General features: G+C 37.5%; 1 protein-coding gene across 3 annotated transcripts in view; it reads right to left on the reverse strand.

The window, feature by feature from the left end:
* commd10 (COMM domain containing 10) overlaps window positions 1-13,095 on the reverse strand; it is a 61,393-nt gene extending 48,298 nt beyond the window's left edge. For all 3 annotated transcript variants that reach the window (XM_057832885.1, XM_057832886.1, XM_057832887.1), the window contains exons 1-5: window positions 12,928-13,095; window positions 12,049-12,139; window positions 10,253-10,363; window positions 9,446-9,601; window positions 6,163-6,273 (exon numbers count right to left, since the gene is read on the reverse strand). In XM_057832885.1, coding sequence (XP_057688868.1) covers window positions 6,163-6,273; window positions 9,446-9,601; window positions 10,253-10,363; window positions 12,049-12,139; window positions 12,928-12,956 — 498 coding nt within the window. In that variant the 5' untranslated portion in view covers window positions 12,957-13,095. The remainder of the gene's footprint in view (window positions 1-6,162; window positions 6,274-9,445; window positions 9,602-10,252; window positions 10,364-12,048; window positions 12,140-12,927) is intronic.
* Window positions 13,096-15,331: the final 2,236 nt, after the last annotated feature.

The raw sequence follows: 15,331 nt of genomic DNA on the forward strand, positions 1-15,331 counted from the left end.
ATTATGATACTCTGATGGTATGATGACCTTAAGCCGAAATATCATGTCTTCACGGTATTGCAATTACAGCTCTAAAATGTGTTAGTTTGAGATATCTGGGTTTAAAAAAACAGGATTTTTATTTTTCAAAACATTAGCAAATTTGAACATAGCTATGATGTAAAGTTCAAATAAATTAAAAAAAAAATATATATATATATATATATATATATTCTAAATAAAATAAATGCAGTCCTTTCGGTGAGCCTAAACCCACAGCCACAGCTCAAAATTATTACCATCAGAACAAAAATAATTGAATTACTTTCCATAAAAATCACGTGTGTATGACTCGTATTATGTTTACATTATACACACACCCTCTTTCTCAACACAGGTAGTTGCCAGGGAGAAAAAAAACAAACATGTTTTACCACCGCTAGACACACTAAACATGCTGGAGTAAACTCTCGTAGCTGATGGTAAATGTTCATGACAGTGTTTACTAACCTTAATTTTTTTATAAATGCAAAATTATATTGGAGGTATTGCCTCCTCGACAGCCACCCTCCACAAACTTGTTTCACATGTCGTTTGGCCCTCTTCCTCTAAGCTGTGGCCGTCTGTAACTTTTCTGTAGCCAAAGTATTCCCATACCAGTGATTTAGTTTTCTTAATTGGGGGAAAAAGTTCAGGAGTTTCACCTCCTCCAGCATCATGTAGCAAAGCTGACTCACTGACACTGAGCAACAACCAGTGGGGGAGGGTTGAGCCTGACAGCTGCAAGCAAGGGATTACTCCATGCATTTTTTGGGAAATAAAAAATAGCTAATACCTTAGGGACGGTATGACGGAAAATTTTTGCAGTTTTGAAACCTTGACGTTTTCATACCACGGTATACCTTGAAACAGGTAATTGGCACATGTCTAATTGTGGGATTGGGACTGTTATAAATATGACATAACACTGTCATGAGTATTAATAAATGCTTATGACTGATGTCATCCGGCAAATTATCTCACTTTTGGATTGATGTAAAAGATCCGAGCTGTACATAAATGTTACTGACAAGATTTGCTGGATGACACTTAATGACATCTGTCAAAAGCATTCTTTAATGCCCATGACAGTAGCACGTCATAGTTATGACAGTCTTATGACACCGCGGTCAAATAAAATGTTACCTATTAACCTAAATACCGTAATTTCCCGAATACAAGCGCACCCGTGTATAACGCGCACCCCAAATTTACTTGTAAAATCTAGGGGAAATTATTGTACCCGTTTATAACAAGCACCCTAATTTCAGCACCAATGAATAGAAGAATACAAGAAAACAGAGCTCGTGTACAGATACAGAAATGTCATTTGACTGACTGGTGAAACACAGCACAAGCATAGCACATTGGTAGTTCAAAACATTACCGTAAACTGACACTATGTACGTAATAATATGATTTGACAACTTCTACAATTTACCAGAATCCAGGAGAAAACAAAACAGATGTGGCTTTTCTTTTAAAGGCTGCTGTATAACTTGTTCGTTTCATCATGATGAATAAATATTTCTTCCATGGACAGATACGGTAAAATAAAAGTGAGGCTAAAAGTCGGAAAACCGAAAGCTCGCATCGCTGTAGACTAACAAGAGGAACTATTGTTATTTGGGTTTGAGTTTCCCGAGGGACAGATATAGTTGACAGACACAGAAAGTCTGTGTTGTGTTACATTTGTTACGGTCTGAGTTGCGGAGCTGCAATAAACTTTGACTCAACTGAGTTCAAGAAACTAAATTATGTGCTTTATGAAGAGTGAAAAAAGCAGAATTTAACACAGACAAAATCATTCGACCAATCAGAGTGAAGTATTACCGTGTAACGAGTTATAACAGAATTCACCGGCGGAACTTATGTTGGCACGTTGTATAGTTCCCGGGGGGAGGTATTTTGTTGAGGGAACAGCCGGAAAGATAGTTATATTCCGCGGGTCGCATGTGAGACAGACATTGCTACCGTATTTTGTTGCAGCCTAAATGTCAATAAAGCAACGCGGATTAGCTCCGTTGTTTGATACTCCGCCTCTTACTCCTTCCCTAGCTCGCCACGACTGAAACAAAATGGTGACGTGACGTACCGTAATGGTTGGCAACGGATCGCCGCATATATTTCTTCAACACAACATGGCCGTGTCAGTAAAGAAAAAAAAAAAATCGGTTTTTATATATATTCAATATATTTGTATTTTTGTCTCCATCCTTGTACCCGTTTATAATGCGCACCATGATTTTACAAGTTTATTTTGGGGGGGAAAGTGCGCCTTATATTCGGGGAATTACGGTAAATCAAGAAATAAGCCGCACTGCACTATAAATCCCAGGATTGAAAATGAGGGGGAAAAGTCGCAGTTTATCGTTCAGATTACGGCATGTATATAGTAGTATATACTGTATATATGTTCAGCATCTTTCTTATGCCTTCATACATATGTCTTTAAAGACTTAAGTTGTTTTAGCATACAGTAGTGATAAAAGCCGTGGTTATCTTATACAAATGAAGACACTTTATTTTTGTGAGGTCTTATGAGGTAAAACTGTTAAAAGAAACAAACCAAGCCAATACTCAGTTTGCTATGCGTAACTGGACTGGATGTCTCGTACTGTTTGGTGAAGGAGAAGTGCAGCACCTGGCATTTCTCTTCCTCCCTTTGCCTCCTCCTTCTCCTCAGGGAACTTGCTAATGAAGCAAGAGCCTGGTCAGATGGTAGAGCCTCCAAACTTTTTCCGCACCAAGCAATCAATACCACACAGGCCGACATTATTTTACTCCCTCTTGTCCTATTTATCTTGCCTGTGCAGTTCCTCCTTGTACGCAAACCCTTTCCAGGGTTAAACTTCCTATTAAAGTACAATTTTATAGCCACTTCTCCTTGTTTTGCACTCTTAACTCCTGCAGATAGCAGGGTGCTCAATTAGTGCATACGGCAAAAAAAAATATTGATGTTGATTATCTCCTCAATAAAAACTTGAAAGCAGGTACCATTTTTTTTCATGGGCCAGCATGCTTTACCAACTATGAGACAACAGCACCCTCTGCAGAAGCGTGAGAGAAACCATTTGCCGTGTTTTTTTTTTTCTTCTTTTCTTTTAGTTGCGCCCACACTTTAAACGAGCAATTTTTGAGCCCCCAGCAATCTCCTCCCACAAGGGGAGTTGTGTACGTGGATTTAAATAAATTAATGCTTCCTTTACTAGAGTCGGGTAAATACTGCAAAAAAAAGGGGGGCATGCGAAATGTAAATTCCTGCTTCTCGCTTACACAAAGACATTGAAAAACCTATATGCGGTTCCCTCTCGTATTATGGGCCTATAGGCCCATATTTGAAGACACCCCACTTAATTCCATCCTTAATCTGTGCCAGCATTCTCTAAGGGAAGAGAAGAAGGGGGAGAAAACTATTGACTGGAACAAGATAGTCCAGGCGGCGAACTAAATTGCTTTAGGAAAAGCAACCACATACTTGAAAGGGACTGGTTTAAAAAAAAAAAAAAAAAAAAACATGAGAGAAAGGGGGGGGGGGGGCTCAAAACAGTCAAACTTGTCCAAGGCTGAATACCGTAATTTTCGGACTATAAGCTGCTACTTTTCTCTCTCATTTTGATTCCTGCGGCTTATAGTCCAGTGCGACTTATTTGTTGATTTATTTGGATTGACAGCGGCGTCATAAGACTGTCACAAAATCAACATAATTATGACATGAAACTATCCTAGGCATTACTGAATGCTTATGCCAGATGTCAAAGTGTCACCCGGCAAATTATGTCACCGACGTAATTTATGTCCAGCTCGGGATCTTTTACATCCATTCAAAAGTGAGAATTGCCAGATAACACTAAATGACATCTGTTATAAGCATTCATTAATGCTCATGACAGTGTCAATTCATAATTATGATTGTCTTATGACAGTCTTATGACGCCGCTGTCAACCCAAATTGTTGTTACCAAATACCATAACTAGCAATTAATGAAACAACTGGAACAGTAACTGAAGAAATACTTAGCACAGAACATGAATTTTGATTGTTATTTACATCTGTAGCACTGAAATGCATGCTAGGAGGCATATTGGACTAGCACAGTGTTGACATCAGGTGGCAGCAGAGGTTGACTGTCTCCCCCAAGGGAACGGTGATGGCCTGATGAAGCTTTGCAGCCAAATGGTTCAAAGCTTCATGGTGGTTCATTTGGTCTTACGACAGTATTATGATGCCGCTGTCAAATAAAATATTACCAGCTCAAATCTTTTGGTGTAAATATCCCATAATACAGTGAGGACAGCTGTGGTTTATAGTCCAGTGCGGCCTATCTATGAACAAATGCCGTTTCCGTGTCAAGTTTGGTGGATGGTGGCTTATAGTCTGGTGCGCCGTATTGTTCGAAAAATTACGGTATATTTTTGGTATAAGCTATTACTAATTACACCAAAATAGTGCTGCAACGATTAATCGATTAACTCAAGTATTCGATTAGAAAAAAAGATTCTAATTAAATTTTGCTGCTTTGAGTATTCGTTTAATTAAAGTGGCGTTGAAATGGTTTGTTTTTCAAAGTGTTTGCATTTAGTTTTATTGATTTGGGTGGATACACTGCCCTCTAGTCGGCCTCATTTTACATGGCCAAATCCAGCTGCTCCCTGTTAAGACCAACATTAGCTCAAACAAAAACCTAGCTTATGTTTTTTAATGCATTCGTAATTTAGTTTAACGGTATTTTTAGCCAATTTTTGTGGAAATATGTGTCTAAACGATTTGTTAAGAGTATTGTTAAAAAAAAAAAAAAAGTATTTTATAGCATTTAAGCTAGTGGTAGTTTGCTTTGGAAGTTAGCCAATTGTTCTTTTGTTGTACATTTGTTATTTATTTATTGAGTTTTGAGTTTGAGTTCAATGTTTTTTGTTTTTAACTAGTTCATTGATTAATTGACTACTAAAATAATCGATAGCTGCAGCCCCAGTGTGTTATCAAGCATAATGAAATTTTTAGGTAAGAAATAAGATTTTTTTTTTTTTTATAAGATCTAGAAGTTTTTGAGTGAAAACAGTAAAAAGGTTGTTTTTTTCTAGTCACTTCTGAGATGCAATTGTTGGCTGTTTTCAACAATGTACATCGAAAATAAAGACATTGATCGGCTGAGAATGGTTCAATATTAGATGAAATGTCTTGTTTTCTTAAGTATATTTATAATTGCTCCTTACCTAAAAAATGTTTTTAATCCGATTACTCGATTAATCGATGAATTTTCAGTCGAATACTCGATTACTAAAATATTCGATAGCTGCAGCCCTACACCAAAACAAAATATATATTATTGAAGGGATTTTAATCACTTAGTTTTTGGTGACTTTTGTGTTCTGCTAGGGGACTTCAACGCTCATGAAGGAGGGGAGGCCCCGACCTGATCAGAACCTTGTGTAGTGTGTCCAAATTGAACACCATTTTCCAGTATAAAGCGTGTCCATGAGTACACTTCGCACAGAACACCGTAGGCCACAGTTCAATGATAAGACTTTTTAGTCATGTCATCGGATTTGTGGCCGCATGTCTTCTTGGACATTCGGGTGAAGCGAGAGGCGAAGCTGTCAACTGATCACCACCTGGTGGTGAGTTGGACCCGATAGAGTGTAGGATCCCGGTCTGGCATGGCAGACCCAAAAATTCTGTGAGGGTGTGCTAGAAACGCCTGGTTTTGTCCCCTGTCAGGAGGCGCTTTAACTTCCATCTCTGGCAGAACTTCAACCATGCCCTGGGAGAAGCAGGGGACAGAGAGTCTAAAGGGACAATAGACCATGCTCCACACCTCCATTGAGGAGGCGGATGACCAGAGCTGCAGTCGTAAGGTAGTCGGTGCCTGTCGTGGCATCAATTCCCTAACCCTTTAATAGAAAAACTTTCTACAACCATCTATTCAAGTAAGACTGTGTCTAAGATAAGAAGCACCCCGACCTCTGAACTTTACACAAGGTTTTTCTGGAGCCAGATGTCTAGTTACCTACGGGTCAAAAGCAAACACCTATAGGATGAACAACTATTAGCTAAATAGGAGTGGCAGATTGCGAAAGCTGAGGGATAATAGAAAGTAATGGATGATACGGTGTCATTGTGTTTTACATGGTGTACACTCCCACCTGAGAGTCTTCATTGTTGAGGCCCAGTTGGAGCACAGCACTGGGGGACTTAAGTCGGGCCTGGCTGGACTGGGCCATTTGCAGGTTCAACTGCCAGCTGACAAAATCCAGCTAGTAAAAACAAAGACAAAGAATGCACAAAGAAAACATGAACAAATGTCGGACAGAAAGGAACGACTTTCTGCTTCTATCCATATGTCAACTTAAGCGGGTATTGAGGACCCAAACGCAGGGAAAGGGAGGCGAGGCAGATGAACGGTGCAAAAATGGTTTAATTAAAGCCAACAAAAAACAAAGTACAAAACAAAGGCTGTGGTGATCCAAAGAAAGCACAGAGGCAAACAAAACTCTTTTACTAACCAAAGACTGGTTTTAAAAAAAACTTACTTAGAACACAAGGGCTTGGATGGACGAGAATTAAAGCTCACCAGAACGTGGGCATGAACAATGACGCAACAAGGAGTCAACAGAAACTTGGGAGTTTATATGCACACAGACAAGGGGCAACGAGACAACGAGGAACAGGTGGGTGACACAGGACGATGCAGGTTGGAGGGTACACTAGGAGCAGGCACAACAGGTGAAATCAATGGACAAGCACAGGGACACACTAGGAGGGAACCGACACAAAACCTAAAACCTTATGTTCAGAACTCTTGTTTCTATGCCAGTTTTGTGTTGAGCAGACAAAATTTTATTCTTGAAACGATAAACTAGTTGGGATTATTGCAATTATTCAGTTGGCAGCATTCTTATTAAAGTAATCAATTAATACTCTCCTTTATCTGCATAAATATCTCTTTCTATGACTGATATCACTTATTGTAATTCAGTAATCCATTAAAACATTAAAAAGAGTCCTCATTACTGTTACCTCATTACCACTACTGTAATAGACCCTTTACCGGCTGTCAAGATACATGTTGACAAACAACAATTCACACGCTCACATTCACACGTTTGAACAATTCAATTGTCTTTAACATCTGTGGGGCTAAAACTCATTGTTCACAGTCTCACTCTCCTTTTTACTCTTAAATCTTAACACAGCATCATGATACAGCCAAAGAACCAACTGAGGCGTCGCAGTTAAGCATTTTAAGATGCAGCAAGAGGTCCTCGTGATAAACAATGTGTGAATTATTTGTTCTGGATTCTTGTATAGCATCACAGGACGGGACGCAGGGTGGGAAAGAGCTACGGTCGGCACATTACTTACGCTGGGAATAAGGTCCACATTAGCCTGAGTGATCATCTTAATCCCACCAGGAGTTGCCTTGTATTACTTACATTGTGGGCATGCTGAATCCATAAATCAAGTTAAATTTAGTTAATTGAAATTAGAGAAAGGTCTGAATTGTAATATGTGGGTCATAAATAAACATAAGCAAGTCAACGGCACAGAAAGCATTGTACCGGTAGTATATTTTTGCACATCAGCACATTTTAATCAAGAACATTAAGCACTTCTGTTCTAAGCATTGCAAGAGCTTTAAGACAAACAGAGTTGTCAGATACATATACGTAGACAATATTAGTAGACAGTACACTTACTGTTGTTTATGTTGTTTGCAGGGTTGAGGAGTGGGCAGTTTATTACAGACAGAAAAGTTTAACCACTAACTTAGTTAGCTACTAGTAGGCCAACTCCCTGAAAAAAAAAATAAGGGACACCACACTGGCCCAATATCTGTCACCATTTAGTTGTTTTGTGTGTGTGTGTGTGTGTGTGTGTGTGTGTGTGTGTGTGTGTGTGTGTGTGTGTGTGTGCGTGCGTGCGTGCGTGCGTGCGTGCGTGCGTGCGTGCGTGTGCACTGTTTGCATTTGTGCGTTGCTATAGATGGAGTTATGTTGATAGTTTATTCAGTTCATTCAGAGTTTATTATTATGAAAGTATTTTAACTTTCTTACTGTTGGGCTAGTATTATACATGTTTTAATATCATGAATTTAGCACTATTTTGGCTTTCGAGAACCAAAGGTTTATTCAACTATTGTCACCCATACCAGGTATGCTTTAAAAAGTTCTACTGGATTCGCTTTGCATTAGTCTTTTTCCTGTTTTGCAAAGGTAAGCAGCAGCCTGAAAAAGCCATGATAGCAATGATTTCACATCCAAGTATGTAGCTCTTTGGGGAAAAAACATATATATATACACAGTATATACATACAGTATGTATATAAATGGAGTGGTATCAGTATGGTATCTGTATCTGCCAGTACTGCACAGCCAGGTATCAGTAAAAAAAAATTGCATCTGTGCAACACTAGTAGGCTGATTAATGATACACTCTGCATCCACACTGCTTAAGATTTGCTAATTGCAAAACAAAGCCACCACTGGCTAATTTAATGGCTCAAGAACAAACACATTTTCTGAAATAGGTAGCTAACAAAAGATTTACTTAGTGTAATTTCACACCTGATGGGTGTGCAAGCACGCTGAAGAATAACTAATAGTATACAAGCAATTAACATAAGTAGTCCATTTTATATCAAATCCACTAGGGAGAGAGACTGTGATGTTCAAGAACACAAGCAGGTGGGACACTCATGTGACAAATTCAGCATGGATGACGCGTACAAGCTGTTTCTGCAGTTAAATTTAGATATCAACTTGGTAAACTTGCCTGAACAGTGTAATGCGACAATTGTGTCGTACTCGCTGATAGTATGACTATCACAGTTTTAATAAGGTGCAGCCTAATGAATAATAGGCTAAATATTACTGTATATGGATGAATGAAATACATGAATACAGTATGCATGACGTGTAAGCATGTATTTTGTATGCAAGTATTCAAACATTAAAGGATCCTATCGCTAGCATATGATATGTTGCTTGGAAAAGTCAGGCAAGTGAAGCACTGCAATGTTGCTGTCGTGAAAACCTCTAAAGAAAAAAAAATTCTGGTATACTCGATACCTTACTACTTCTATAAATCATAATCCCTATAAGAGACTGGGTAAACTGTTTATTGTAAGGGAAGGGAAAATTTGTACTCATGGGCAACATTTGATTTGTATTAATTAAATTGATGGGCAACATAACTGAACATGTGAGAACATGTATGAACAGTAGATTAATGTACAATTAAAAAATGTTGCTTTTTTTGCAATTTTTTTTCTTGATTATTTATTGGGGAAAACTCAATGAAAACTATACTTGGAAGAAATGTATAAATAAATAAAAAATCTTTACAAGAATAACAAATGCGACATTTATGTATTTTAAAAAGTGCAAACACTTTTCCAAGGTTACAAACCAAAGTTATTTGTCTTACCTTTTTAGGGGCAAATATATTGTGCTTCAGTCGATTCACTAGCTCAGGGCCAGAGATGGACCACGTTTGAGAAAACACTTCGGCCTTGTCAGGGCTCACACTGATTCCCTGAAGCTGTTGCTGTAGAGATGCTGGCTTCACATTATGGTACACGGCCTAAAATGGGAAACAAAGATGGGGAGATGACTAAATTCTCCACTGACAGTGCAACAGTGAACCCAGGCGGAGAGAAACAAACATTACAAGGGTTCCTCAGTCATTTGTCAATGGCTAAACTTTCGTATTAATGTGCCCAACCTAGGACTTTTACCTTTAAACAAATATAAAAAGCAATTACACTCTCAAGGTTTTTTTTTTTAACTGTTTGAGCCAAGAATGTATGTTTTTGGGATGTGAAGGACTATACATAATATGGGGCAGCATGCCTCACTAGTGAAGTTGCTCTTCCTCAACCAGAGGTTGTGGTTTCCATTCAGGCACGTCAAAGTTTCTTGGCCACTTTCTTTTCTTGAGATACTGAACCCTGCAATCCTCCTGATGCGGTGTCATTAGTAGGTGAATGAGGAAATGGTGTCAAAGCAATTTTAGTATCTTGAAGGTAGAAAAGCACTTATACAAGTTTAAGGCCATTTACCTCGTACTATAAGAATACAACTATTTTTGAATCAAACCTACATTCAAGATTGTAATTTATCTTCCATTGACTTTGTAAAGGTCATAAGTTATGGTTTCAATACACAAGAAGGTTCAAAATCATTGTAAGATCACCCGATGATCACTACAAGATGTCATATTAAGTCTCCTCACTTGCTCAAGAATGAAAGCAGATGTTTCCAGGACTAAATCCAGAGCCTGTTTGTCCAGGGATAGTGCCGTTTGAAGTTTTTCCTCCTCCTCTTCGCTGAATGTCCGTTCTCCCTATGTAGACAAGCCAAAATATTGATGTACAGTACAGTTGACAAGTACAATGAAAATAATGAATGACTATAGACAAGTTTCCTGAGCAAAATATGGGCGGCGCTATCTTGGACAATGTCTGCCTCAAACTTCCGTTTTAGAAAAAACTCATGAGTTGCGGTTGAGGTTAGCAGTGTGTTGATGTTAAAACTGAAATCAAGCCAGAGGAACTCACGGAATCTTCAAAAATTGATTCAGCACGACCTAGATGAGACGTAGATGAGATTGGATAATTGTTCTCATCACCTCCTTCATCATTTGTGGAAAAAATTATAACAACCTGTCAGCCTGTGTTGACGTAAGGTATACTAGTAGATTGTTACAAAACAGAAGGGCTGACACAGTTTTTGTTGTTACAAGGAAATACTACAAGTTATGTACAGTACATATAAACAAAAATAGTATGTCATTCTTTATTAATGCAGACACTGATCGCAATAAAACATTTGGACAACATGATTCCATTTCTTGTTTTATTTAAAATGATTGGTGCATGTGCAAAACAGGTCAATAAATCATCATTTATAAAATGATTAGAAAAATATTAATGAAGGTTGAGCATACGAGGAATGTATTATCAGACAGCAGAGCTTAAGGGAGCTTCTCCAAACTTTCACCTGACATCACGGAGACCCCCGGCGGCATCCAGACGGACTTTATCCTGCTGTTTACAGTAATTCCAGCTCCAATAGCATATGTTAAAGTTGCTGCAGTTAAAAAGCTCATGGTTGGATCTCGGGATAGAGCTGACGGTCCGCTTCGAGGCGAGCCATCGCCTCCAGCCACAGCCCTCCCCCACCCCCTTCCCGGGTAGAACGACAAAGTCTCGATATATGTCCATCAACGTACAGTAAGTGTTGCTGTGAGGCACATCAACTTATATTCCCTTGCCTAACAGCGTGTTCCACCTGTAAAAAAACGAACAAAATACCTGTAACGCTTGCTTTTATGGGGAGCCATCCAACACGTACTGATTAGCAACAGGCTAGCAGCAGTAGTTGTAGTAAATAATATTAAAGATCATAATTAAAATCATCATCGTTATGTCAATAGCAAAGGCAACAAATCGTTTCATGCGCCAGATTTTAGGTTTCGTATTTTTGAAACACATACCTTCCATGAGACAGCGGCTGCATGACTACACAAACGCCCAGGACCCGCGGACAGCCTGCCGTTTGGACGTCTCCCTCCGGTGTTACCAGCACCCATGGTTTGTGGTATGGAGCAGGGAGGCACTGGTTTGGTTCTACATCCGCCTTCATGAAGACAAAATTCCTGTGTTCGTATATGAGGACACAGCCAACTTCGTGGCTGTGGAGGTACTAGAATGCCTCAGAGCTTCCCGATGAAGTTTCCATCCACTGCCATAGAGTCAATAAAATATGATAATATTTTACATGTGGTCACCCTCGGCCACTTGTCTTCCCATGCCAAGATGGCAGAAGGATGCAGTATCTCCAAATTGTGGTTTTTCAGGGTTTTTAGTGAGTGATGCCACTCCAGTGCCATTGAAGTCAATGGTAAAAAAATTGGAAGCGGAAGTTGTAGGCAGACATAAGGAAAAAAAGCGGAAGTACCTCGGAAACTTGTCTATATGCTACTGGGTTTGCCTGTCATTAGAGAGTGGTACTGTGGCCCAACCATACCTTCAGATGAAGCTTTTGGATTATCCGGGATATCAACCTGGAGAATTTGTTCAAGTCAATGGCATTGATAAGAGTCACCGCTTCCTTGATGCTGTTAAGAAAGAGGACACACAAGCATGGATGTTATTGAGAGTGGAAGGCAAAATGCTACTTTTTACCAGCATATACAGTAGTGTGCCAGGTTCTTATGATCAAAATAATCAAAATCTAATTTCATGGATATTTCTAAAAGCTTATTAAGAGCGTTTTACTTTTTGGTGTGGTCAGTCTTTGCCTGTGAACTGCCCGGTAGGAGGCTCCAACAATCACATAGTGGGTTGAAAAAGTATTTTTATCTGAGTTGTTTGTCTTTTTTATGATAAAAAGACATAAGACAAAGTTATCATTCCCAAACTTGATTGTACCATTGCAACCTGTTGCTTGAAGGTAGAGGTAAGTGTTTTGAATTTGTTCAAAAATCCCTCCCCTTTAACTAATCAGCTATCCTCCAAAAAGAAAAAACATGATAAGATTACAACTTTCTTTTGAGCGTTTTAGTTTGTTTGTTTGTTTGTTTCTATTGTTGGTAAAACTCAGACGTGACCAAATTTGGAATTTAGAATTTTGGAATTTTAACCCTAACCCAATATTCTTTAAACAGTACAGCATACTAAATAAAATTGCCAAAGCTGTAAAAGAGCAAAAGAGTGCAGCTGTCCTGCTGAGCATTTACTGTTTTGTTTATGTAATTTGCAAATAAGCAACAAGGTTAAGATCACTTTATCAAGCTATCTACTCATTTTAATGATATTGATTGACAGCGCTGTGCTACAGGTAGATTGACGCAAACTACGGGTGACGTTGGGTATCAGATTTCAAGGTAATGAAACAAAAACGAACCTCTGCGTCTCTTTAATAAAGGAAGACATATCTCCAATAAATGCAGAAAAAAATAAGCATCAAATCCGCCGCAAATGCATCCTCACTTCTCTTTTCTTGTTGTCAAAGGATGCCTCGCGTGACAGTCAAAGCTGCGCGAGGAACATTCAGGATCCGGAAGTGTAGGCAGATAAGCAGATCCAAGCGAATTAAATGTTCATTTTTTAAAATAAATTAGTAAATATTTTTTATTTTTAAAACCCAATAATACCATTAAAAGCGAACTGTATGAGTTCAGTTCATTTTTCTAAAAGCATAGTTTGCGTAAATATCTGCGCAAGACGATTTTCTAAAACTGTGGCAATGGAAACTACGGAATTTGAGAAAGGTCAAATTGAACCGAAACTTATTTTTCTATTTGATCATTTAATGAAGACAAACGTAACAAAACAAATGTACTGTACATATAAATAAACCGGCATTCCACCTTATATTTTATTTAACAAATTATAGAGATTTATATTCAAAATATACAGAACTCTTTTTTTTTTTTTTTAATACTTTGAATCTATTTCCAAAAAATATTTATTTTATTATTGTTAATAACTTAAAAATTACAATAACAAACAATCACACACAAAAACACTTTAAGACTTTGAGGAAGTATGAAGACTTTAGCTTGGTAGATGTGAAATTTGCTCAGCAGTTTAAAGACCAATTATTTTGTTGATATCTGTATCTTTGTTTTCAAAATATGTTACGATAGTTTTATTGTTGATCTTAATCATATGACCATAATGTTAATCATATGACCAATCTTTTGATGAATATATTTCATAACATGTAGAGTGAGGGGGCACTCACAAAAAAACAGATAAGTTAAAGTTTCATGAGCCACATTGCAAAATGTATGTGTTATCCACTTAAACAAACCTTGAAAGATTCCTCACGGCGAATGATTTAACTATGATAATGTAAACATTTTCTTATGTGACTGTTAGTACAATGTTTGCACGTTTGTTCAGAAAGTCAATATATTTATATATATATATATATACATATATATGTGTGTGTGTGTATACCAGGGCTGTCAAAATTATTGCGTTAACGGGCAGTAATTAATTTTTTTAATTAATCACGTTAAAATATTTGACGCAATTAACGCACATGCCCCGCTCAGACAGATTTAAATGGCAGTACAGTGAAATGCCCACTTGTTAATTGTGTTTTATGTAGTTTTGCCGCCCTCTGCTGGCGCTTAGGTGCGACTGATTTCATAGGCTTCAGCACCCATGAGCATTGTGTAAGTAATTATTGACATCAACAATGGCGGGCTACTAGTTTATTTTTTGATTGAAAATTTTACAAATATTAAAACGAAAACATTAAGAGGGGTTTTAAAATAAAATTCCTATAACTTGCACTAACATTTATCTTTTAAGAACAACAAGTCTTTCTATCCATGGATCGCTTTAATAGAATGTTAATAATGCTAATGCCATCTTGTTGATTTATTGTTATAATAAACAAAAACAGTCCTTATGTACCGTATGTTGAATGTATATATCCATCTTGTGTCTTATCTTTCCATTCTAACAATAATTTACAGAAAATATGGCTTATTTTATAGATGGTTTGAATTGCGATTAATTACGATTAACTAATTTTGAAGCTGTAATTAACTCGATTAAAAATTTTAATCGTTTGACAGCCCTAATATATACATATATAAATGCATTGGGACCTAATTCACTTACATGTTTCTCTATCCCTTCAGGATACTGCATGCTTTTCACAACAAAAATAAATACTTGTGATTTAACAGAAATTTCATTCTCCCTCAAAAACATTTCATAAGTGATCAAAGAAATCCTTTAAATAATAATACCTTTGCCCAACCAAGTTTTGTAAACATAAAGACTCATTTCATCTAACATGATATGAATTATTCCCTAAAATAGATCTGATGTGGTAGTAGCACAATTTACATGATAAGGGGGCTTGTTAATGGAAATTGGAAAGTTTAAGACGTCGCTTTGTTTGTAATATTATAGTCACAGAAAATAGAACCCATCAACTTTTTGGAACGCATGATGTAGAGTAAAATGCCATGACGTTGGAGCCATTAAACTGTAAATGTGCCAATCAAATCCATAAAAGAAGAGCTAAAAACCATATTGAAATTTTTTCCTCTACTTTGATGTATGCCAATATGCGTTGGATACTGTCAATGGCTATCAGTGTCAAGAAACAACAGTCATAAAACATACAATGTTATGATGGTTATTTTATAGTATTTTTTTAAGTTTCACAAAAAACTATAAAGAAATAATCTATTTTCACCCTGTTTCTGTACATGAAAATTAACGATATTGGAAACTATTTCCATGTATGTAAGTGAATGTATTTCACTGCTCTGGCACCA

This window comes from Corythoichthys intestinalis, chromosome 3 (assembly GCF_030265065.1).
Source record: "Corythoichthys intestinalis isolate RoL2023-P3 chromosome 3, ASM3026506v1, whole genome shotgun sequence".
Taxonomy (NCBI): Eukaryota; Metazoa; Chordata; class Actinopteri; order Syngnathiformes; family Syngnathidae; genus Corythoichthys; species Corythoichthys intestinalis.